Below are 23,153 nucleotides of genomic sequence, written 5' to 3'. Positions count from 1 at the left end.
CCTGGATAAAAGAAAGGAGGAGAACAAGGGAGCCCCTAGTCACCCAGGACAGTTGGTCTGCTGGTGGTGTGGGTGGCTGGAATACAAATGCAGAAATTGCCCAGAAATGGAGTGTGGGCTAGCTGAGCTTTGCAGTTGGACGAATGGTAGAGGGAAGAAGCAGGGGTAAGGACTGGCCACCATCCCTGTGCAGATGGGGAGGAAGCCCCAGAGGGTCTTCGTGGACACTGCCTTGGCCTGCTTCCTCATTCAGAGAGAGCCGGTGAAGCCCAAGTGGTTTATCCCCGGGACAGGAATCATAGAATCATAGAATCATAGAATATCAAGGTTGGAAGGGACCCCAGATGGTCATCTAGTCCAACCCCCTGCTCAAAGCAGGACCAATGCCCAGTTAAATCATCCCAGCCAGGAGTGATGCTCAAGTGCATCCAGGGGGGTTAGAGGCCTTGCCTCATGGCCCAGGTTGCCCATGGAGGTCAGTGGCCGGTTTGCTTGGCAACTGGTGGGGGTGGGAGAGGGATTTCCATGCCCTATGGTCATGGGGACAGATTGGGGCCCTGTCCCAAAGGGGAAAGGATGCCAGGGGAGGGGCCCCCTGGCAAGAAGGGAGGGGAGACCCTGGTGACGGGAGGGGAGATCCCTAGACCTGTTGGCCTCAGGTCAGTGGAGGACCTAGGTCCCCAGAGGACAGGAGAGAGAGAGACCCTAGATAACGGAGCCAGAGTGAAGAAGGGAAAGAAGTAGAAGGTGAGGGACCGAAGGAATGTCCCATTATAGAACCCCAGGGAAAGGGGCCTGAGGCCGAGAGAAGGGAGGGCCCCAAGGAATGCGTGAAGGTGGTGTGAGGACCTGTGGGTAGCAGTTGACCTGTGGGGCTGTCCGCTGCCTACCCAGTATGCCTTTTGTGGCTGGGGAATGGACCAACCCTGTGTGGAGGACCCTGGGGACCACCCAGTGGGCAGCAGCAGGCCTCCCCGGAGCAGCTTCCCAGGCAGGGGGAGAAGGGGCTGCACCAGACTCCCTGGCAGCGGCTTAAAGGGGGAGGTGTGTGGCAGGGTGCTGCAAGAGAGGCCTTAATCAGCTCCTGTCACTCCATCCCCAATCGGGGGATTGGATTGGGGCTGGGTAGATAGCCTGATGCTTGCCTGGTAACTAACCATGCCTGGCAGCCTCACTAGTAGGAGCTATAAGGCTGGGAGGAAGTGAGAGCAGGCGGGGCGGAGACCAGAAGGGGAAGGTCAGATGGAGGTGGGAGTCTCCTAGTCTGTTGCTGGTCAGGCCTGTGGTAGGCCAAGCTGTTGTAAAAAGCCTGTATATAGTTGGAAACTGGTGGTGGGGACTTAATCACAAATAAAGAGCATGGATGTTGCACCAGCCTGAAGAGTCTCTGAGAAGAGCGGGAGAAGGGCTGAACGGGAGGGGCACGGCATGCACCCCGTTACAGGCTGGTTAAGTATATATTAAATGGCATACAGTATGACTCCAAAGCAGAAGAGATTTCTGGAACATGAGAAGAACTGCCATCAGCACAAGTATATTTTATTTATTTATGTATTTATATGGGAGTAATGGAACACAGTAACAGCCTGGGCTTCAGTCAATGATCCCTGAGAAATCCACACTATTCAGACAGAATTAATCAGTGTCTGTCGTGGTGAAAGAATGCTGCCATGAGACAGTCATAGCTTCCAAGGAAAATTCATTACTTTACTGGTGGATCCAAAATAGCTGTTGGCCTATAATAGCATACATCAGGGTTCATTATCTCAATTTCCCACTTTCAACAGAAAATATGCTGGTTTTGGCACTATATTGAACTGAAAAACTCCTGTTTATACCACAACACGTAAATGGTCTTAACTTTTCCAAAGATGGATGATGAAAATTTCTAGCTTTATACCTCATCCTTCTTGGCTTATGTTTCAGTGTTACGCCATTTAGGAAATTACAGTATATATTACAGTGTAGGAAGAAGGCAGAAGTAGTGAAGAATGTCAACTAATAGGATGACGGGCTTGATCTGGCAAGCTCTCTTCTCATGGAGCTTTCAATACATCTTAATGACAGTTCACACAACGAGGATTTTGGTCCCAACACTGTTGCCGTAACCAGAAGGGGTTGAAGGATGTGCCAGTAACACACCCCCCCTACTGGCCTACTACACTAAAAATATTTAGCACCATCAAACTTGTCCATAAAAAAGCATAAAACAAAACAAACAAATCTGATTTAAAAAAAATTGTCTAATCCTGGTCTCTATGTCGGGATATCCTTTTGTTTGGTTGAAGTAGATACATTTTTCTCCTGTTCCTATATGTTCTGGAGCAAAAGTAATAGAAAAGTTTATCTGGGAAATTATCAAAATACCTCACTGCTGGCTTGTAGCTATTTAGTGCAGCATTGTTATTACTATAAATATTACTTTGTGCTATTCTCTGCATGGTGACTGTGGTCTACATCTTATTTGCCAGTGTCGTCTTATAGCAGTGGGATTGAATTTTAGATTCAGATCCACAGAAGGAGAGTCCACAGTAGGCACAGATTTTCAAGCCATAATTACGTTTGGAGCTCAGAGCCCACACAGTACTGAACCATGACAGGAAAAGGTATGGTCATATGCAAACACACACACAATTGTTTAATTGTCTTTTCTAATCTGTCTAAATAAAATAATAGTTGCCAAGCAGTGTCGCACATTACACTATTTCGTACTCTATATGCAAGTCACTACAATTCAGTATTTATATACTAGTAGCACCCAGGATTTTCAAGGTACAATGAGACAAGTTCCTTGCTGAAGGAATTTGCTATGAAGGGCCTAATCCTCCAAACATTTTTCTGTGGTATTACTCACAGTAGACAGCACTATGCTCCATATGTATTTGCAGAATGGGGCCCAAAATGCATACTGGACTGGTGAAAAATAGGGGAAGGAATGCAACAAAAAGTAAAGTGGTGAACTTCACAGCTCAAACATGTAGAATGGGACAAAGATATGAAGGAGCAGCTAATCATACAGGTTGGGTAGAGGAAAGGGGCCAAGGGGCAGTAAGAGAGAAGAACAGAGAGAGTTCTGGGGTGAGATCCTGGCCTTGTTGAAGTCAATGAGTATTTTCCTAGCTTCTGTATGATCACATGGATATAAATCATGTTATAGTGTAGGAAAGCAAAAACAAAGACTAGGCAGCAAATGTAGCCCTTACAAGTATTCACTACCATGGCAGATGAATCTTCGTTTTCCATGAATCATTAGATTCTACTAGTATACTTTTCCCCAATTCATTTTTGTATTCAATGTCTTCTTTGGTACAGAAGTATTTTAACATTAAAGTGGTTGCTATGGGAAATTGTGAGGAATCCCATTCTCTGATTATGGAGCAGAAATACCCAAGTCATACACTTATAAGAAAAAGGCAAAAAATCATAGATCACTTTATTTTAAGTGAAATATACATTATTTCACACAACTAATTGTTTAAATCTATGTAATATTCAACTACTTGCTTTTCGATCATTTAAAATTGATCGTCATGTAGAACTAAGGGCTTGTCTATCCTTGCCATGCTGCAGGGGTGCAGCTGTACCAGTGCCACTGTGCCTCTGTAGCGCTTAGTGAAGAAGCTACCTTCAAAGACTGGAGAGCTTCTCACATTGGTATAGATACTCCGCCTCCCTGAGAGGCGGTAGCTATGTTGATAGGACAAGCCTTCCTGCTGACATAACACGGTCTACACGGGGGAAGGTTAGGTTGGTAGATCTGCGTCACCAGAGCGACATAATTCTACTGACATAATTGGTCATGTAAACCAAGACCAAGTTTGTTAGAGATTGAGAGAGGAGTCTTGCTCAGTTAGAACCTGACTGAGGTGACAGGCCATGCCTCTTTATGATGATATGCTAAAAGCTGCAGTTTTTTGAAGTGATAGCCTTTGACTAATAGCCTTAACATGAGAATACTATTGAAGATACTGGTGTTCTAATTTTGAGTGCTGAGAGGCAATTGTTCCTCTCATCTATACAGGGAGTTTACTTGAGAAGAAAATTATGTGGAAGGAAATGTATCCTACAATGACAAAACAAAATAACTTACTTAAAGCAACATCCTGTGTTCTGGTTCCTGAGTCTGGACTGGGTCTCGCTTACTGTAGATGACAAGCCACCATCAGAACAAAACTAGGTGGCAGTTATGTGGGGATTTGAGAGACTTTCCAATGGAGGATGGGTGCTCCCTTCCTCTGACATGTAAGTGTCATCCTCATGGAGAGTGAAACTGGCTTTTTTTCTTTCTTTTTTAACACATTTTCTTTTCTGTGTACTCTGCTTTTGTCAATGACTTCTCATTGCTGTTACCTCAATTTCACTAGAAACCAACCCAGGGTTACACTTATATTGGTTTTATGAAATGCCGCTATTGGATCAAACAGAAAAGGGATGGAGCTTATTCATGCACACACATATTCAACGCATTCATACCCTCATACACCCACACACTCACGCAGGCAGAGAGTTACCAGAGACAGCATAGGAAGCTGAAGCATAGTAGATCTGGTGTGTCCGCCTGCGGTCACAGATCCGGCCCCGCAAGCAGGTCAAGAAGAAGGGCTTGTGAGCATGCCTTCTTTCTTTCATTGGAAGTGGGTGGCTCCTATCATGTACACTGAGTTTTCCTTCTGTGTCCGTCACTGAGAAGCATTCCCAGACGTCGTTCCTTTCATGCATATCAGGTTCTTCCTTTCTTTACAGTACCCCATGATTGCCTTCTCAGGGCAGATTACATCAGACACACCTGGCCCGGGCTCTTTTCTCCTTGCAGTTCCTCTCCGCCCAGTCCCACATACACTTCCTTGTTCACACTCCCTTATCTCCCACACACACACACTCTCACACTCTCCCTGATTGCATGATGGAATATTGCAAAGCTTGGAGGTTATACAAGTGGTAACTGGAAAGGTTACAAAGCTTGCAAAAGTTACAAATTTTAAAAGGCTATGCTAACAATGACTAAAAGTTACAAAGTTTGCAAAAGATTACAGAACTTAATGATCATACTAGCAACGATTGAAAAGTTACAAATTTTACAATCACATTCTACTGGATTGAGCGGAGGCTTTACACAACAATTGCTTTTCAATTAATTCATGCAGTCACTCAGCTGTATTATCAATATTTGGTCTATCAAGGGAAAACAAAAGGAAAGGAAAACTCAGTTTTCCAGCAAGTACTAAGCTGAATGAAAAGCTTTTTAGCTACTGTTGCTGTTCCATCGCATTATATAAAAGCAATTTAACTCTTTCATCTTGAGAGTCAGATTTTTTTTTTGCAAAGGAGCATATTTACACTAATTTGTATCCATTTTAATGCTAGATGCTTTGGAACCACCATTTATAAGCAGTTGTTCTTTAGAATATGTATCTGTTGTTGAGTAATGTTCTTTTGGAGCAGCTTGATATTGGAATAGTGACCGTGATGTGATGCATTATTGACTAGGTTATTAGTAATGACTGTGGATGTCAGATGCAGGCTAAAATTAGCATGGAAATCAAGATCTGGTGTATGCTTTTTTTTATAGAGGGGAGCTATGATATAGACGTCTCTAAAATCATGAATGATATGGAGAAAGTGAATAGAGAAGCGTTACTTACCCTTTCACACAATACAAAAACCAGGGGTCTCCCAATGAAATGAATAGGCAGCAGGTTTAATACAAACAAGAGAAACACAACATACAATTAACCTGTGGAATTCATTGTTGTGGGATGTTGTGATAGCCAAAAATATAACTGGGTTCAAAAAATCTAGATTAATTCATGGAGGATAGGTCCATCAATGGCCATTAGCCAAGATGGTCAGGGCTGCATCCCCATGCTCAGGGCAACCCTGAACCTCTGACTGCTAGGTACAGGAAGGCAAGACAGAGGTGGATCTCTCCAAAATTAACCTGTTCTGTACACTCCCTCTGAAGGTCTGGTACTGGTCAATATCAAAGACAGGCTATTGGACTAGATGGACCATTGGTCTGACACAGTATGGAAGTTCTTATTAGCACATTCCAAAGCTTCAGAGAATTGAAGGGTTGGAAGATTGTCAGTAGAGTCTGATGGCTACATGCAGGCTCAATAAAACTATGGACATCCAAGCAACTTAGGCAAGATCAGTTAGGGTAGCAGGAGAAGGATGTGGCATCTGCACGCCAGATTTGAGGTTTGCAACTGAAGACACAAAGTATTGCTGGGGAGGCACAGTAAATCTTGGGGCACTATCATTCCAGAGTGCAATCTAGACGAGTGAGTGCTTGCATAACCATTTTCCCTGCAACCTTGTGTGCCTCATAATGCTTTCCTGCAGTAGCTCCCAACTTGGGCCGCTCATAAACAGTCAAACAACATGCAGGTCACATCCTGAGTGTCCGTGTAGAGCTGCAGCCTGCCAGCAACACTCCAGTCAGACTCTGGTTTCCACCAGCATTGGTTACTACTTGCAGGGTGACCCCAATATACTCTCAGTTCTGAATTTTCCCAAAAAACACGTGTTCTGCACTCTTCAGCTCTCTCCTGGACAGTTCAGATATAAGAAGTCTGTTGTCCCTATAAGGGGGTCAATATGCAATAGTTTGCTACTTTAACTAGAGTTATTCAAACAGTGCAATTTAAACACAACACTGGATTAGTTTTGAATAAAGAATAAAGCAAATTTATCTAACTACAAAGAGATAGGCTTTAAGTGAGGACAAATATAAGGCATTAAAGTCAGAACTGGTTACAAGAGAAATAAAGGTAAAATACTTTCTCATAACTAAAACTTAAACTAGACTTGGTTCAAGGTAAAATCCTTACCACATATTCCCAGCAACATTGCTAACCAAATTTTCATGTCAGGATTCCTTCCAAAGTCCAAAGGCTGGTTCCTTTGTCATCTTAGGTGACAGAGAGAGAGAGAGAGAGAGAGAGCAAGAGAGAAAATACTTGGGCATTCTTGCCCTCCCTCCCCCCGTTATAGTCCAGTCACTCTTTGAAATTAATTTTCCTAAGGGTTACTCCTAGATAAAATCCCTTCCTGCTGCGAGGATGGAGAGATGGAGGCTCATGGTGAAAGAGGTTCCATGTTGTTGTTTGTTAAAAAGCAGATCAATCTGTTCCTGCCCCCATTCCTTGCCAAAGAATGACCACTTGACAGGTGATTGTCAATCAATTTTGACACCTGGCTAGAAGTATCAGCTTGTCTTTGAGGAACTGGTTTATGCCATCCCCAAACTTGTCTGGTAAAAACATTTCAGTCATAATTTCAGTTTATGTTCATAACTTTATGTATAATATTGCTACATACATTTCACCAGGATATTATAGACTAACAAGTTATTAGTTTTTTCAAATGATATCTCACAAGGTATGTTTTATACAAAGATTATTACAGTTGTTTGGAGGGTGTGAATACAGGGCTGCATTCAGTCCCGGAGACTTAATCAAATTTTGTGTTTCAACAAGTGTTTTGGTTAAACAGGATTTGGCGAAGTGGGATTATGCTTGTATTTCCATTTGGAATGCTGATGACTTCGCACACAGCTGGCATGATAGTTTCTTTTCCCCTCCAGCACTGCATTAGGTAAATGCATATTCTTTGCAAAAATCTGATAATGTGAGTTGCTTTGCAAATATTATGCATTTTAGTATAGGTTACAGCTGTTTAGCTAAAATAATAGAATGATGACTTAACCCTATTTAACATTTTGCATTTTTCCTGTTTTAGATACTATTAGACACATCTCTGACATCTAACTTACTAGTATATTTTGGAAGCTTTGAAGCATTCTAACTTCATTTACTATTGTGAGGAAAAGGCCAGAGCAGTAGCTTATCAAATTTAATACTAAGTAAAAGTGAGTGAGATACTTTTTGTAGCATAGGGAAATAAATTTAAAATTTATGATGGTTGGCACCTTATAACCATAGAATTACTGTACCTTTCTAAGTTGTCAGACAGCCAAAACTTAATCAAGCAGAGAATTGTTGGAAACCTCACTTACAGAAATAACAGCTGTTTGGGGAAAAAATGAGGCATGAGCTGCCATTTCCTTTAAAATCTAATCCACGCAGTAGTTTACAGCTGTTCAAAAATTGTGACTCTCTTATCTTTAAACAAAATTAAACTGTGTGTGTACACACACACTTCAGTCTGTATATGATATCCTTATGTATTGATTGGGTAACACTTGCTGACTGTAAATACATTTTGTTTAAAACATCGGTTCATTTGATCTAGTTTGTGTTGGCAGTGTTAGCTATGGATAAAAAATAAAAGGAACAGATCCTTAGCTGGTGTAAATAGACTTCAGTGGAGCTGACATTTTACACCAGATGATGATGATCTGGCCTAAAGAATTTAATGTTTTTTTTATTTTTCATTAGGCAATAAAAATGTTATTGTTAATACCTTCTTCAACCAGATCTAGATTAAGGGCACCATTCAAAAATTTTTTTTCAAGTTTATTGTTACTTCTTCAGGCTTAAAGTTTATATCTTATTACACTGCCACCTTGTATGCATGTTGTTTATTAAAAGGAATGCCCAGAAAAGAGTATCTCCATGTTGATGATGATGATGATGATGAGCAGGTTTTTAGGGCAGTGCCTAATGGGGCTCCATTGTGCTAGGCACTGTACAAACACAGAGTAGTAGATGGACCCAGCCCTGAAGAGATTACAGTTTAAATAGGCAAGACAGACCTGGGCGGGAGGAGAGGGGTAGGAAACAAGCAGAGTGAACAATGTGGAGGGAACAAATGTCATGTTAATTCCATGATTTTGAAGGCAGGGTAGTTAGTTCAGAGGGGAACAGCTAAATGTAAAGAGAAGTGAAGGGAGAGGGGACATTGAAGGGAGGAGGGGTGAGGAGGACAGGGAAGGGGAGAAGAGAGTAAGAGGGGCAGGAGTGAAGCTGAGGGGAAGAGACTGAGATAGGAGGAGGGAGAGGTTGGAGCAAATGGCCAGGAAAAGTCCAGTGAGACTTGTAGAAAGCTTTCTGAATGTCTGAAAGCCCCTGCTTTGGCTGCTTCTGTGGCTGCATGCTCCTACTGGCCAGAGTCTGAGGCTGGTTCCTCCCTGCAGTTTCCCCCAAGGCCACATGGCAGAGTGGAAGGGGAGAAAGGCACCACCTGTGTCTTATGCCCCCAGACAGAGTTTGCTGCTGCACAGTCCTGGATTTTGGAGGAGGAGTGCTGGGAGAACGGGTGGCCGTGGCCTCAGCTGGGCCCCATTTCAGCCCCTTCCCCTTCTGTGCAGCCATTGCTGCTGCTTCCCACCAGCTGAAGTTTCTTTGTTATCTTTGCTACTACGATCAAACTGTTTATGCTCTAAAATGCAGCTATGCAGCTATGAGCTGTGATCTCGTAGGATATCATACGCAAGATCGGTCCTTGTCCATAGTTAAGGAAAACCAAAAGTGTGGCAGGTACTAGTGTTCGTGATTCAACAGGTGGTATTTCATCTTCTCATATATACAAGAAGTAGTCTTATTGCTTCAGCCCATATTTTCTCTGACTCCCCATTTATTTTAGAATCCATTTCAAAATTGTCTGTATTGTTTATAAATTCTCTGTGACTTTCTCTTCCCTTCCTCCCTCCCTCCCTTTATGTTTTCTTTATATCCTGCTTAACCCCTTCAGCTCATCTACCCTCAGCTGCCTTTGGCTGTTCCTGTAATCTGTTTTCCTTTTGACCCTTTGAAATTGTACATTAAACATGCATCATAGAAAAAACAAGTTTACAGATAGATATATAAGTAGGACCCTACCAAATTCACAGCTGTGAAAAACATGTCATGGACCGTGAAATCTGACTATTGCAGAGGAGATCAGATTTCACAGATTTGGGCGGCTGGAGAGCAGCTCCACCTGAGACACCTCCTCTTTCCTCCTCTGTGGATTTACAACTAAAAGGAGCATCTTAAAGTATGGACTGAGGACCTTCCAATCTTTTGGAGGTTATCAGAGAGACTTCTGCAAGCCAGCAGCCTATTCCATCACATCCTGATATAAAGACTTTGCTATGTATGTAATCTATTAAGCATTTATAACTCTCTTCTTTTCTTTTGTTAATACATCTTTAGTCCGTTTACTAGGGAATGGCTGACAGCATGGTATTTGGGTAAGGTCTGACATACACATTGACCTGGTGGTAAGTGTCTGATCCTTAGGATTAGTAAGAACCTCACATATGGTGAATTGGATTTTCAGTAACCTCTCACTATGTGAGACCTATTTATCTGGATGGGAGCCAAGGGTTGGAATGACTAAGGGGGACTGTTTGGCTTCTGGATAATCAGTGTGGCATTGCAGAAGCTCTTTTGTTACTGGCTTGGTGAAGCTAATTATAGAATAAACCACCACTTTTGGGGAATTGCCTCCCCTGTTTCTTGTAGTTTGCCCTGAGTGTGGCATTCTCAGTGTGGTCCATTCCAGGCACCCGGTCACAGGGGGGTTACAGGGCTAGCTGTACCTCTGTCTCCTTTCTGGTCTCTCTCCCTTCAGGTATTAGGCCTTGTGTCTTTACCTCTCCCAGGCTGCAGTTCTATTTTTATTCTGCAGCCTGGGCTACAGTACCGCGTGTATCCATTATTCTTACCCTGAAGGTCTGACTGAATTCAGCCACCTGTGATTCTTCCCTTTAGGAGTCTGTGACCAATGGTGTGTACAGTGACTGGCACAACACTGGGTTTCCTACAACACAGTCTAAGTGTCTGTTGTTTCTTAGTTGGACACCAAGCTTCTTACCTGGATATCTTTTAATGGGCATCACTCCATCTGCTCCCTGTTTACAAGGATCTTGTACCCTGTTTTTCCATTTGAAATTAAAGAAATATTGTCACATACAAACCATGCCAATAACCAGCCCAACATATAGTGTTCAATAATTATCACAGTGTAGCTTCACATCTCTGACAACCTCATATAAAATGTACAGTACATGCAGTACTCTGACTTCATTTGATGTTTGTCTCCATGTCACCTATAACACATACTTAAGTTTGATTGATGGATTTTAAATTATGAATATTTTAACTTAAGCAGCCATATTTTTAAATGATGCCATTTGAAACTTTCTCTCCTAAGAGAGATGGACCATGTTAAAATATCTAAAATTTTAGATTATTTCAATTTTGAAATGACTCAGAGTTGAAGAGGCCCAATGCTCTAAGCTACTCTAAGATTAATTTTATGTTCACAATTTTAAATTTGCTTAAATATTATCTTTAAACTTTTAGCTGGATTTGTAGATTCCCATTGGGACATAAAAAGAAATGTGATTCTGAAGAATATGGCCCATATTATTAGATCTGGTCTTAACATTTCCAATGGAAATGTATATCTTTTATTGAAATTTTCAACCAAATTTATCAAAATGTTTTGTTGCAATAAGGTCACTTCAACATTTATATTGTATTTTATAATCCTTGTCCCAGTCTGTTTACTCAGCCAGTCCCAGTTCTCCCCCTACATCCTAGCGTCTTGTCAAATCTATCCCTCCTTTCTACTGCGCCGGTTCTTCCTCCCACTGTTTCCTAGTCTGTCGGTCTCTTTTTCCAGCCAGTCTCAATCTATGCTCATCCAACTCGTTCCCAGTCTCCCCTTTCCTTCACCAACTCCCAGTCAGTCTCCCCCCACAGCTCTTAAAACCAGTCTCCTTGCCCAACCTGTCCAAGTCTGCCTTCTCACTCAGCTCCCAGTCTCCACTCTTCAAATCCCACTCACAGTTTCTCTTCCCACCTCTTCCTCTAGTCCCACTCTCACCAGACTCCTTGTCCCAATCTACTCCTTTCCCTCCCGCTCGGTCTGGCTTTTGTCTGTTCTGCATTTGAATGCAGCTTCCTCTTCACTGCTGCCTAGGTGCCATGGGAGGGGGAGGAGCAGCTGGAGGGCTCATTTAGAGCATAGGAGACACAGGTGCCCTTTTCTCAGTTCTAGCGTCCAGCCCAACCTTGACCCGGAACACCCATGACAGGGAAAGTTCTTCTGAGCCCCGTAACTCTTGGCTGGAGCATGCTCAGTTGCTGTGTACAGGGCTGGCTCTTGGATATTTGCCACCCCAAGCAAAAAAAATTTTGGCCGCCCCCGCTTTTTTTGGTGCCCGCCCCTGGCTCTGCCCCAACTCTTCCCCTTCCCCAAATCCCCAGCCCCGCCTCCTCCCCCGGGCATGCCGCATTCCCCCGCCATTGCTTCCTGCAGCTCCTCCCCCGCCCCAACCCTCTGTCCTAGCTCACCTCCGCTCCTCCTGCTCCCCTGAACATGCCGCCGCTTCGCTTCTCCCCCCTCCCTCTCAGGCGAGGGAGAGGCAGCGCGTTCAGGGGAGCAGGCAGAGGTGGAGCGGAGGTGAGCTGGGGGTGTGGGGGCACATTTCTAGTGGCAGCATGGCCAGCACCGGAATGCTGCCCATAGAAATGTGCCACCCCAAGCACCTGCTTGTTTTGCTGGTGCCTAGAGCCGGCCCTGGCTGTGTGCAACTGAACTTGGCTGAAATTTTCCAAAACAATTCAGTCTGAGGCACACAGTTGGTATGGAAAATTTCAGACCAAAGTTTGGTGAAGTTATAAGCAAATGAAAACAGGGTTTTGTAACGGTAAGTGTTGGGCACCCTTAATACCAGCACTACCAATCACACTTATATATTTGAAGGGTGTTGTAGTGGATAGGGCACTGGACTGGGAATCAGGAGACCTGGTTTTAATTCTCAGTTCAACCACAGTCTTCCTGTGTGACCTTGGACAAATTATTTAATCCATCTATAAAATGGGAATTATACCTCATAGGCTGTTTTGGTGATAAATCCATTAATGATTTTGAGCCACTTGGATACTACAGTGATAAGGGTCATATAACTACACACGTGTGTGTGTGTGTGTAATAAATAAAAATGAATAAAGCATAATATTTTCCAGGTTAAGCATAATCTCTTTGATTTTTCAGAATACATTTGCAGTGCTAAGTTACAAGAAAATACAAATCAGTAGCAACCATGTCAAGATGCAGCATATTCTCCCAGTAACTGAATGTCCCCTTTGGATTGAGTCCCTCGCTCCCTACAATTAAATTGAATAGTTGGTCACCATCTTTCCACACATAAATTTGCAAACTTCTGGTAAATGAATTGGTGAAACAGAACTTGAAAAAATTGGCAACACTGTCAGATATAATACATATTGTTTCTTATATACTGTGCTAGAGAACATTAGAAATATGACACAATGTATATGTATGTATGTATGTAAAATCTCCTAAAAATGATGTTTCCTTTTTTGTGAAAGTAAATTATATCTGTTTTCTTCCCAATGTTCAGTAGCTGTTTCACTGCTAACATTTCCTTATTGACCCTACAGAAGAAATACCCTTATTGTTGCAAAATTTTCCGCAGTGTAATTTAGTTCATCCAATCATTTTGTGTTGTTACAGAGGATCTTGATGATTTAAGAATGGAAGGAGTAACCAGTGTGATGTCTTCTGGGAGTAAATTTAACCAAACTCGAAGCGCACATCCTGCTGAACCTCAGGCAAAGGTCACGTTGAACATCTGCGCAAGGTGTGCCAGGTAAAACAATAGTCAGTCATAATAACAAGTAGATTCTTTTCTCCAGCTTGTTTAGACAACTATTGTGTTTACTTAAGGGCTAAGGCATGACCACCCCTTTGCTAAAGGAAAATGACTTTGCTCCTAGCTATCCTTTGGCCTATTTTGGCAACTGAATTTTATGTAATGCGTGATACCATTCACATCAACAATGAATCAGAGTATAGGTAGTCTTGAGCCTTGCTTCACAGCTTGAAACTATTTTAAGCCTTTCTGAATTCCATTAGTTATTTGAGCTTCTGTGGCTTTTCAAGGGATGAATCAGGGAATTTAGCAGTTCAAAATCAATTTAAAAGCACCTGTATAAATGGAACTATAGTTGCACAGGGGCAGTTCAGCATTTCATAAAGTTGCATTTTAACACTTCAAAATCTCATCCTGTTTCACCTCTTAGAAATAATTTAATCAGTTTGAACCCTTTTTGATTTTGGTAGCTGGAAGTAATTTTTGTATTTCCAGTCTGAGGGCATTCAAACAGCTTGGTGTTCCTAAAGCCAAGTCAACTAAGAATGCAACATTAGTTGAAATGCCTTAAATTTTAGATTTAATCTCTCTCTATAGACACAGGATAATTTGGAAGATTTAAAATCATTTAAGCCTGTTTAAATAACAAAACTAGTCTTTTTACCCCGAGGTAAATGGCATAGATTAACAAGACCAATACAGAGGTTTGCTAATTTTCTCTCCTTGCCTTTACCACTGGCTGCTCTATGTTGTTTTGAGGGGATTAGCTACTTGTATATAGAAATAACCTCTGGTGAAATCAAATTGGTAATTTTGGTGTGTGCCACCCTAGTTTTGCCATTTTTCCATTTTAAGATTATCGCTTTTTAAAATGTCACCTGTTTGCAGTGTTGTTGTAACCATGTTGGTCCCAGGATACTAGAGAGACAAAAAGAAAAGGAGTACTTGTGGCACCTTAGAGACTAACCAATTTATTTGAGCGTAACACGGCTGATACTCTGAAACCTGTCATTATTTAGAGAGACAAAGTGAATGAGGCAATATCTTTTACTGGTGAAATAGATAAGCTTTCGAGTTTTCACAGAGCTCTTCTTCAGGTTTAGGGATGTTGACTTGAAAACACTCGCTGGTACTCCTAATATACCCACAGGCATGCTAAATCCCCAGCTGTACCACACTGTCAACACTGTTCCCAGGAAGTGATACCTCTGAGAGTTACGTGGCAGCATTGTCAATACAGCTGTGTCAACACTGTGAGCAGTAAAGCCTGTAATTCTCGAAAATTTTGCTTTTGGTGGTGAGGTGTTGTACCTTCAAAAATGACTAAAATATAGTCCTGTACCCTAGAGAGGAAATGAATAAAATACAGTACTGATGACCATCTTCCTAAATCATAGGGAATAGAATGTTAACATTGTGCAACATACTTCCAAATAACCACATATGTAGACATAACTACATTTTCGCAACTAAGTGCTCATCCATATGTTAAAAGTTGGAAACAAATAAATTAGGAAGATTTGGGTTTTCTATATGTAGACTTGTACAAAGATTTAATACAAATACTTTATATGGATCTATTTTTAAGGAGTGAGGTTAAACCTACCTTTGGAAGTGTTTGAATTGATACATTGGGTGTCAATGATTGCATTGAAACTAATTGTTGTTGTAATTTCATATTACCTTTCACATCTCTTTTTATTATTTTAAGGGTTATAAATAAATAGTTCCATGTCCTGCTTACCACGGTGTTCTTATGAGGCAAGAAGTCACTTTAGGAGCCACACAGATGTTATTTGGCCACCAAATCCAGCTCACCCAGACTCAGTGGGTTGAATCTTTGAGTCAAATCTTGGCCTACTCTAAGGCCCCTCTGCACCACTGTAATGGTGCACATGGACCATTACAACTGCCTTTAATGGGCAGCTGAAGATTTCCCTGGTAGGTTTTCCCCCTGGGGCTAATTCAATGCTGACTCAAAAACTGTGGGATGGGACATGAAGGAGGGTTATAAATCCAGCTTTGCTGGGCCCCATGTGCGCTAAATAGTGCTCATATGCACCTATGGGTTGATCTGTACACTTCCCTCTCCCAGCCCTGTTGGATAATGGCAGAGAGGACCTGACTGAGAATTTGTCTGTCTCTACCATACTCATCACCTGAGTACCTGAACACCTGCCTCCATTCCTTTGACTCTTGCTGCTGTTCATCAGCCTCTTTAAGCTTCCAAGGAACCATAGACCTTTCTGCCCCAATGCCATTGGGGGAAAGCTCTCAAGTTAAAGGTGGAAAATGTAAATGTACTTCACTGCCTATCCTTGCTCAATTTACATTGGGGACACATTCAAGCAGACTGGTCCACATTCCTTAGTCTAGGGTGGGATGACGTAAGCCGTACATGCAAAACATATTTTTAAGAACATATTTCTAGCACATATTTATATTTTTCCTATATCACCTGTATGTGCACCCTACAATAATATTAATGGACCAGTGTATACCAGTTCACATATGATACCTTAGATGACACAGTTTAGATACAGATTAAGACAACAGTGACTTGGGGTACACTGAGTTGGTCAGGACAGCTGAATCTCACTGCTACATACCAGGGGGCCCCTTGTCCTCTGGCATTGGGGTGCTCTTAGGGTCACATTGACCTATATTTTGTTTATAGTTATGCACCATGATCTTGGTAGAGGGCACTTTATAAAAAAATGAAAAATAAATACAAATTAATATAAGTTATTATTAGAACTTTTAAATACGGTTAAACAGGTAAGTGTGTTCCCATTAACTTCACCCATTTTATGGCTTGTAATAATGGAGCTGTATAAGGTGACTTAAAGTGAATACTCCCATTTAATTTCAGTGGAAGTTCTGTAGGTAGGAGACTTGTCAAATCACTTACCATTTATCACAGGCATTTTGGCTGCCTGTGGAATGAATAGAACTTCTTCACTTATGCATTTTTTGCTTAATTGGCAGAGATTTAAATATTGGGAAATGTGCATCTTGGCTCAGACAAAAATGTAATTTTACCCCTGCATTTGCACATCCAGGTCCTTTCACCCTCCTACACTTTTCAAATGTGCCCTTCTCCAATTCGACTCCTAGGCCAAGGTACTCTCTCTGATGCTTTTACTAGAGGTTTCCCGTCTTCCTAAGAGGAGGCTTTGTGACACTGCAGAGATGTTCTGGGAGGGATTTCTGTAGATGACTTCAGGAGTTTAGCAGTAATGCTTTTAAATAGTAGCCTAATCATCATTAATTCTTTTGATTTGATTGTGGATATGATGCACATTTTTATAAAATTTCTACCATAATTCTTTGCCATAATCATCAACTAATTTTATCCACTGTGTAACAAAAGATGACCCATAAAGAGCTTCTTTTACAGTACGTTCTCCAAGGTCCTGACTTCTCTCTCAGGAGGAAGTGAGAGCTTTCTTAGAAAGTGCTGGAAATAGGAGTCCAGAAATATCCAGGCATGGGTTTGAACTAACTACAAAAATTTCAATGATTGATGAATGTACAGGCGGGTCTTTTTTTCTAAACCTCAAAAGCTGATAATTTCCCTAACTAGTCCTCTTCAATTGATAGGTATATCAAGGCAAAGATCAGTACTATTAATAAAATGTAACATTCTCCTCCTAGAGATATGGATGATAAAGATGTAGGTCTCGTTCAACTCATCACACCAAATTGCTTTGTAAAATTTTATGATACAAAGGAGGGTCTTAAATCTACAGGGTGATAAAGAGGTTTGTTGACTAGAATACAGACTACAGATAGAGAGCTTCCTGCTTTCCATATAGATGTTTCGCACATTGGGAGAGAAATGCAGATGGATAACAGCTTGAGAGAGTTTTCAAACTGGAAAATATTAATAAAAAAATGTTTTTCCCATAGCTCTTCAAAAACTAACCAGAGTGCAATTTAGGCATCATATTAAGTCATTTGAACAAAAGGGTGACATAATTCAAAAGGTTCATAGATTGCAGAAATAAGAGACATATAGAAATATCTAGTTTGGAATATTTGTTCTCTGTGATCACAGAGAAGAGAATTAGCAAAGGCAATTTTAGATAGGGAGAATAAATTTGATTTAAAACATTTGAGTAAAATGTTGTCAACATTTATCTAATAAATAATTGCATTCCATGAAATGGCACAAATCTCTCAGCTGACTCAGAGAATGGTCTGATTCACTGTACAGTAGATCTTATAACTATTGATTCATGAATTTTAGTTTTAGCTGGTGAGTTGTAATCAGACATCTCCCACGTATAAAGAAAAAAACATATGGGTTCAATATTTGCCTACTTACAAGATTAGCAGAGAAGCATCTATGTTTTGTTATATTTTGTAATTTGGCTGTTGTTTCGGTAACACACTCAGTAATACTGTGAAAGAAATTGACATTTACTCTATAACCTGAAGAAGAGCTGTGTGTAGCTCGAAAGCTTGTCTCTTTCACCAACAGAGGTTGGTCCAATAAAAGATATTACCTCACCCAACTTGTCTAATATCCTGGGACTAACACAGCTACAACAATACAGCAAACAATGTAGTCTATAAGGCATTTGTTGATCAGGTATAAGATAAAGCCAGTGTACTTCACTGAGCAATCATTTCAATGGTGTTAAGGGGCTTTTTTTTAAAAGACCACCCATTAGGCTTATATGCCCGCTGCCATGCTCAAAAGTTAAATCTTGTACTTGTGGACTCTTGCCAATACATTCCTGGAAGTAAGACGCTTTTTGTTTTTAATAGTGTAAGGGTGCATTCATTCTTCTTAACATCAGTAGCATACAAAAAGGGGTTGCATGTGATTAAAAAAGAAATGGGATTATAGAAAACATACCCAGCCACAAGCATGAGGGATTCTGAACAAGAATGTCAGAAGAGAGCACTGGTTGCATACAAATGTGTATTTCAAACAATAAAATTTGCTCCATATTTTGATCTGAGACCAGCTGGACCAAGAGCACACAGTTCTCTCCCTGGCTGACCAACAGCAATAGTGAATTGTTTGGGAAATAAAATAACTCGACTGTTAATCTTACTTGAGCATTTAAGAATGTTATGGAGAGAGAATCTGTATGCAGCAGTATTATGTCATCACAAAAGGACACTAGTGGGACTTGGGGTCACTGAGAAACCACCTATTGGAAAATTTGATAAGGAGCTATATAGACAACAGTGTATGAGGTTTGGTGAATGGATCTTATATAATTTACAAGCAGAAAAGGAGATGACTGTAATCAGAAAAGAGATTGATGCCATGCTACTTTATGTACTATACACAAATAGTACTACTAAATACCAGGCAACAGAGAAATTAGCCAAAGCATTTATCTACATTAGGAGGAATAGAGACAGAAACAAAAGAATAAACTTGAAAGGAGGCTAAATGGAGTTGGACCCATCTAGGACTTCCCACCCTTACTTGTTGCTGTCCTTTGGGGGAAAGGTGAGATGGCTGTCAGTGCTCCTTCAGCCTTCTCTTCAGCATACAGTTGACTCGCCCTCTTTCTCATTATTTATGTGGTAGTGGCTGGCCTGCTCTGATCACTGTTTCTAGAAGGAGGGGCTGATAGGATGGGCATTTGCCTCTCTGTGGCGCCATTTGGGCTGTTGGAATTGGGCAGGTCCGTCACAGGGGAGATGACTGTTCATTGGGCCTTGAGTGCTCTCCCAAACCTGATCTTTGCACAGGGTTGGATAAGGATCTTCTCCTTTAAATTCCTGTCTGCAGATGATGGAGCAAATGACATCATTATTGTGGGGGAGTTCTGTGATCAAAGGGATGGGGTTCCTTTTGATCCCTTTCCCTTCTCAGTACTTCCCTGTCTCATGTATGCTGTTTGGGAGTGAGTGTGGGATGGATTATTCAGCCAACAGGCCCTTTTCTCCCAGGCTGAGCTCTGTTTTGGTGATGGCAGCTAATGGGAAGCATTTCAAAGGATGCCCCTTTGAAAACTCTTATATGGTTAAGAGCCAGTCAATCCCAGAAGAATCTTTTCTCCCTTATTTTGGACTAAGTATACTTAATAGTGTGTGACTGTGTGTGTCAGGCTGAGATGATAAAGAGAGCATGGAGTTAAGTAGAGGAGTGCCTGGCCACTGGGGATGTGAAGTGCCTTCTTCCCAACACGCTGCTGGCAACTGAAGGCTTTTACAAGTTTAGTTATTTTATCCCCGCCAGTAGCTGGCATCCTTGATATGGTGTGTCTTACATTACTAGAAATTAGGGAGGGGGGGAGAGCAGAAAAAGCAGTCCCACTAAGCCCTGATCTGCATTTTCCTCTCTCTATAAAATCTATAATAAGATCATGTGATTAAAAGTAGGTGGAGTCTATTAGAGAACTATCAGAATTTCTTCCCTAAACCCATCTTCATTCTGCATCAGTATGATCCCCTTTTGCCTGCTAGATTCATTCCCTGCAGTGATATCTTCCTTAAAGCAATTTAACAGGCTAATTTATCCATATATAAATTTAAATGTGTTTTATCTAATGTGCAGCCTTTTATGTAAATCTGTAAAGGGACCACGTTTTTGTTTTTGTTTTATAAAAGTAAATTTCTAGCCATTTCCTTGTAAAGATTTTCCTTGAAAATGTAAACTGCTTACAGCAGTTTAGAGGAACAATCAGTTTGGCTCCACTTCTGCAGCAAGAGTGTCAGAGGCCTAAAGATAGCCCTCTCAGATAAATTTTAATCTATAATTAATTGATTAAATTAAGTGTGTAATGCAAAGAATAATTATGCAAATCCTCTCCATAATCGTGATGCTGACCCTGGTATTGTGTGTGTGTGTGTGTGTGTGTATGGGGGGGGGATATATATGTTAATGTTCCTAAACAATGGGTAGAAATGGCTTCAGTACAGCAGAAATTAATTTATTTCAGACTTACTGGTTGATATTGAGTTAGTTTGTGAGGGGGGGAGAAAGGTAATCTCTAAAAAACTGTGACCAAGGCTCTTACTTGGAGTGTTAATTAACTCTGAATCTTGCTTCTTCTGATGATATCAAGACCTTTGGTTGTATCTGTTCTTTCTTGCCTTGCCATTACCTAATTGGGTTTCTGTTTATATGTAATAATTCTTAGTGGTTATCCTTTTGGAATGGAGGATGCTGAGCATCTCAGATGACATATCCTCTAGGCTTCTTTTTTGTAATCTTTTCGGATTATTGATCCCTGGATTTAATCAGTAGTTTATTTTTCCTTCTAATAATTTGTGTAAACCTGACAGAATTTAAGTGGTTTGATTTTATAGTAAAATCCCCAAACCAGAGTGGTTAATAGCATTATCTTTGAAGAGTCATGGAAGATGGGTGAGATTCCAGACGACTGGAAAAGGGCAAATATTGTGCCAATCTATAAAAAGGGAAATAAGGACAACCCAGGGAATTACAGACCAGTCATCTTAACTTCTGTGCCTGGAAAGATAATGGAGCAAATAATTAAGCAATCAATTTGCAAACATCTAGAAGCTAGTAAGGTGATAAGTAACAGTCAGCGTGGATTTGTCAAGAACAAATCAAGTGTCAAACCAACCTAATAGCTTTCTTTGACAGGGTAGCAAGCCTTGTGGATAGGGGGGAAGCAGTAAGCGTGGTATATCTTGACTTTAGTAAAGCTTTTGATACTGTCTCAAATGACTTTCTCATAAACAAACTAGGGAAATGCAACCTAGATGGAGCTACTATAAGGTGGGTGCATAATTGGTTGGAAAATCGTTCCCAGAGAGTAGTTATCAGTGGTTCACAGTCATGCTGAAAAGGCATAATGAGTGGGGTCCTGCAGGGATCAGTCCTGGGTCCAGTTCTGTTCAATATCTTCATCAATTATTTAGATAATGGCATACATAGTACACTTATAAAGTTTGCAGATGATACCAAGCTGAGAGGGGTTGCGAGTGCTTTGGAGGATAGGATTAAAATTCAAAATGATTTGGACAACTGGAGAAATGGTCTGAAGTAAATAGGATGAAATTCAATAAGGACAAATGCAAAGTAGTCCAGTTAGAAAGGAACAGTCAGTTGAACACATACAAAATGGGAAATGAGTGCTTAGGAAGGAGTACTGTGGAAAGGAATCTGGGGGTCACAGTGGACCATAAGCTAAATATGAGTCAACAGAATAACACTGTGGCAAAAAAAAGTGAACATCATTCTGGGATGTATTAGCAGGAGTGTTGTAAGTAAGACGCAAGAAGTAATTCTTCCGCTCTACTCCACCTCAACTGGAGTATTGTGTCCAGTTCTGGGTGGTACATTTCAGGAAAGATGTGGACAAACTGGAGAAAGTCCAGAGGAATGCAACAAAAATGATTAGAGGTCTAGAAAACATGGCCTATGAAGGAAGATTGAAAAACTTGGGTTTGTTTAGTCTGGAAAAGAGAAGACTGAGAGGGGATATAATAACAGTTACATAACAATTACATAAAAGGTTGTTACAAGGAGGAAGGAGAAAAAAATGTTCTTTTTAACCTCTGAGGATAGGACTAGAAGCAATGAGCTTAAATTGCAGCAAGGGTGGTTTAGGTTGGACATTAGGAAAAACTTCCTAACTGTCAGGGTTGTCTAGGGAGGTTGTGGAATCTCCATCACTAGATATTTTTAAGAACAGGTTAGACAAATACCTGTCAGGAATGGTCTAGATAATACTTGGTCCTGCCGTGACTGCAGGGGACTGTACTAGATGACCTCTCGAGGTCCCTTCCAGTCCTATGATTATAATGGGAGCTTTTGTACAGATCTAGAGATAGCAGGCATCTAAACAGAGACTGTGAAACTTGCTGAAATGCTATAATGGATTTCAGAGAAGTAAAATGCTTTTGTTTAAAGAGAAATAATTATTTTTTATTTTAATGTTTTAGTTCTAGAGCTAGTTTAAAAAGTCTGCTTTCTCCACCAGTGAAAAATTTTAAATGAACAATTGTGATTCAAAATGTCTTGTTTGGAGTTTTTTATTTTAACATGGGTGAATTGAGATAATTTCAAGCCAGCACATCCCTTGGCCTGTGCCGCTTCCTGCTGCCCCCATTGGCCTGGAGCGGCGAACTGCAGCCCGTGGGAGCTGCAATCAGCTGAACCTGCGGACGCGGCAGGTAAACAAACTAGCCCAGCCTGCCAGGGGCTTTCCCTGAACAAGCGGCGGCCCTAGTTTGAGAACCACTGATTAAACAAGCCACTTCATTTTTTCTTTTCCCTCCCTCATATTTGCTTGTATGAAAGGTTATTTCAGTGCCCTCAAAAGAAGAGAAACACACTGAGGAAAAACAATAGCCCAACAAAGGTTTGGCTGGTTCTAGCACTCATCGCAAATTATAGATATAAGTTAATTATGAAAAATTAGTTGATTAATTTGCTAAAGTATCCAAGTATTGCTCTTTTGCTTCTTCCTGTCAGCACTGCTCACTTTCTCACTCTCATGGGTGTTGCCCTTCAGCATCTTGCTATCTGGAAATCAAAGAGTATAATCTGTACTTTCAAATTATTTTAGAGTGACTTGAAGAATGCACCAGATACCATAATCACTTTCAATCCTATGCTTCAAATAATTTT

General features: G+C 41.0%; 1 protein-coding gene across 7 annotated transcripts in view; it reads left to right on the top strand.

Annotated features, from left to right (window-relative positions):
- LOC311515457 (uncharacterized protein C8orf34 homolog) overlaps nucleotides 1-23,153 on the top strand; it is a 355,940-nt gene that overhangs the window by 124,690 nt on the left and 208,097 nt on the right. For all 7 annotated transcript variants that reach the window (XM_084618532.1, XM_084618533.1, XM_084618531.1 and 4 more), the window contains exon 8: nucleotides 13,438-13,573. In XM_084618532.1, coding sequence (XP_084474658.1) covers nucleotides 13,438-13,573 — 136 coding nt within the window. The remainder of the gene's footprint in view (nucleotides 1-13,437; nucleotides 13,574-23,153) is intronic.

Source organism: Lepidochelys olivacea, assembly GCF_965140295.1.
Source record: "Lepidochelys olivacea isolate rLepOli2 genome assembly, chromosome: 2".
NCBI classification, from domain to species: Eukaryota; Metazoa; Chordata; order Testudines; family Cheloniidae; genus Lepidochelys; species Lepidochelys olivacea.
The sequence above is the reverse complement of the archived record's forward strand: the minus strand, read 5'-3'. Positions and strand labels throughout refer to the sequence as shown.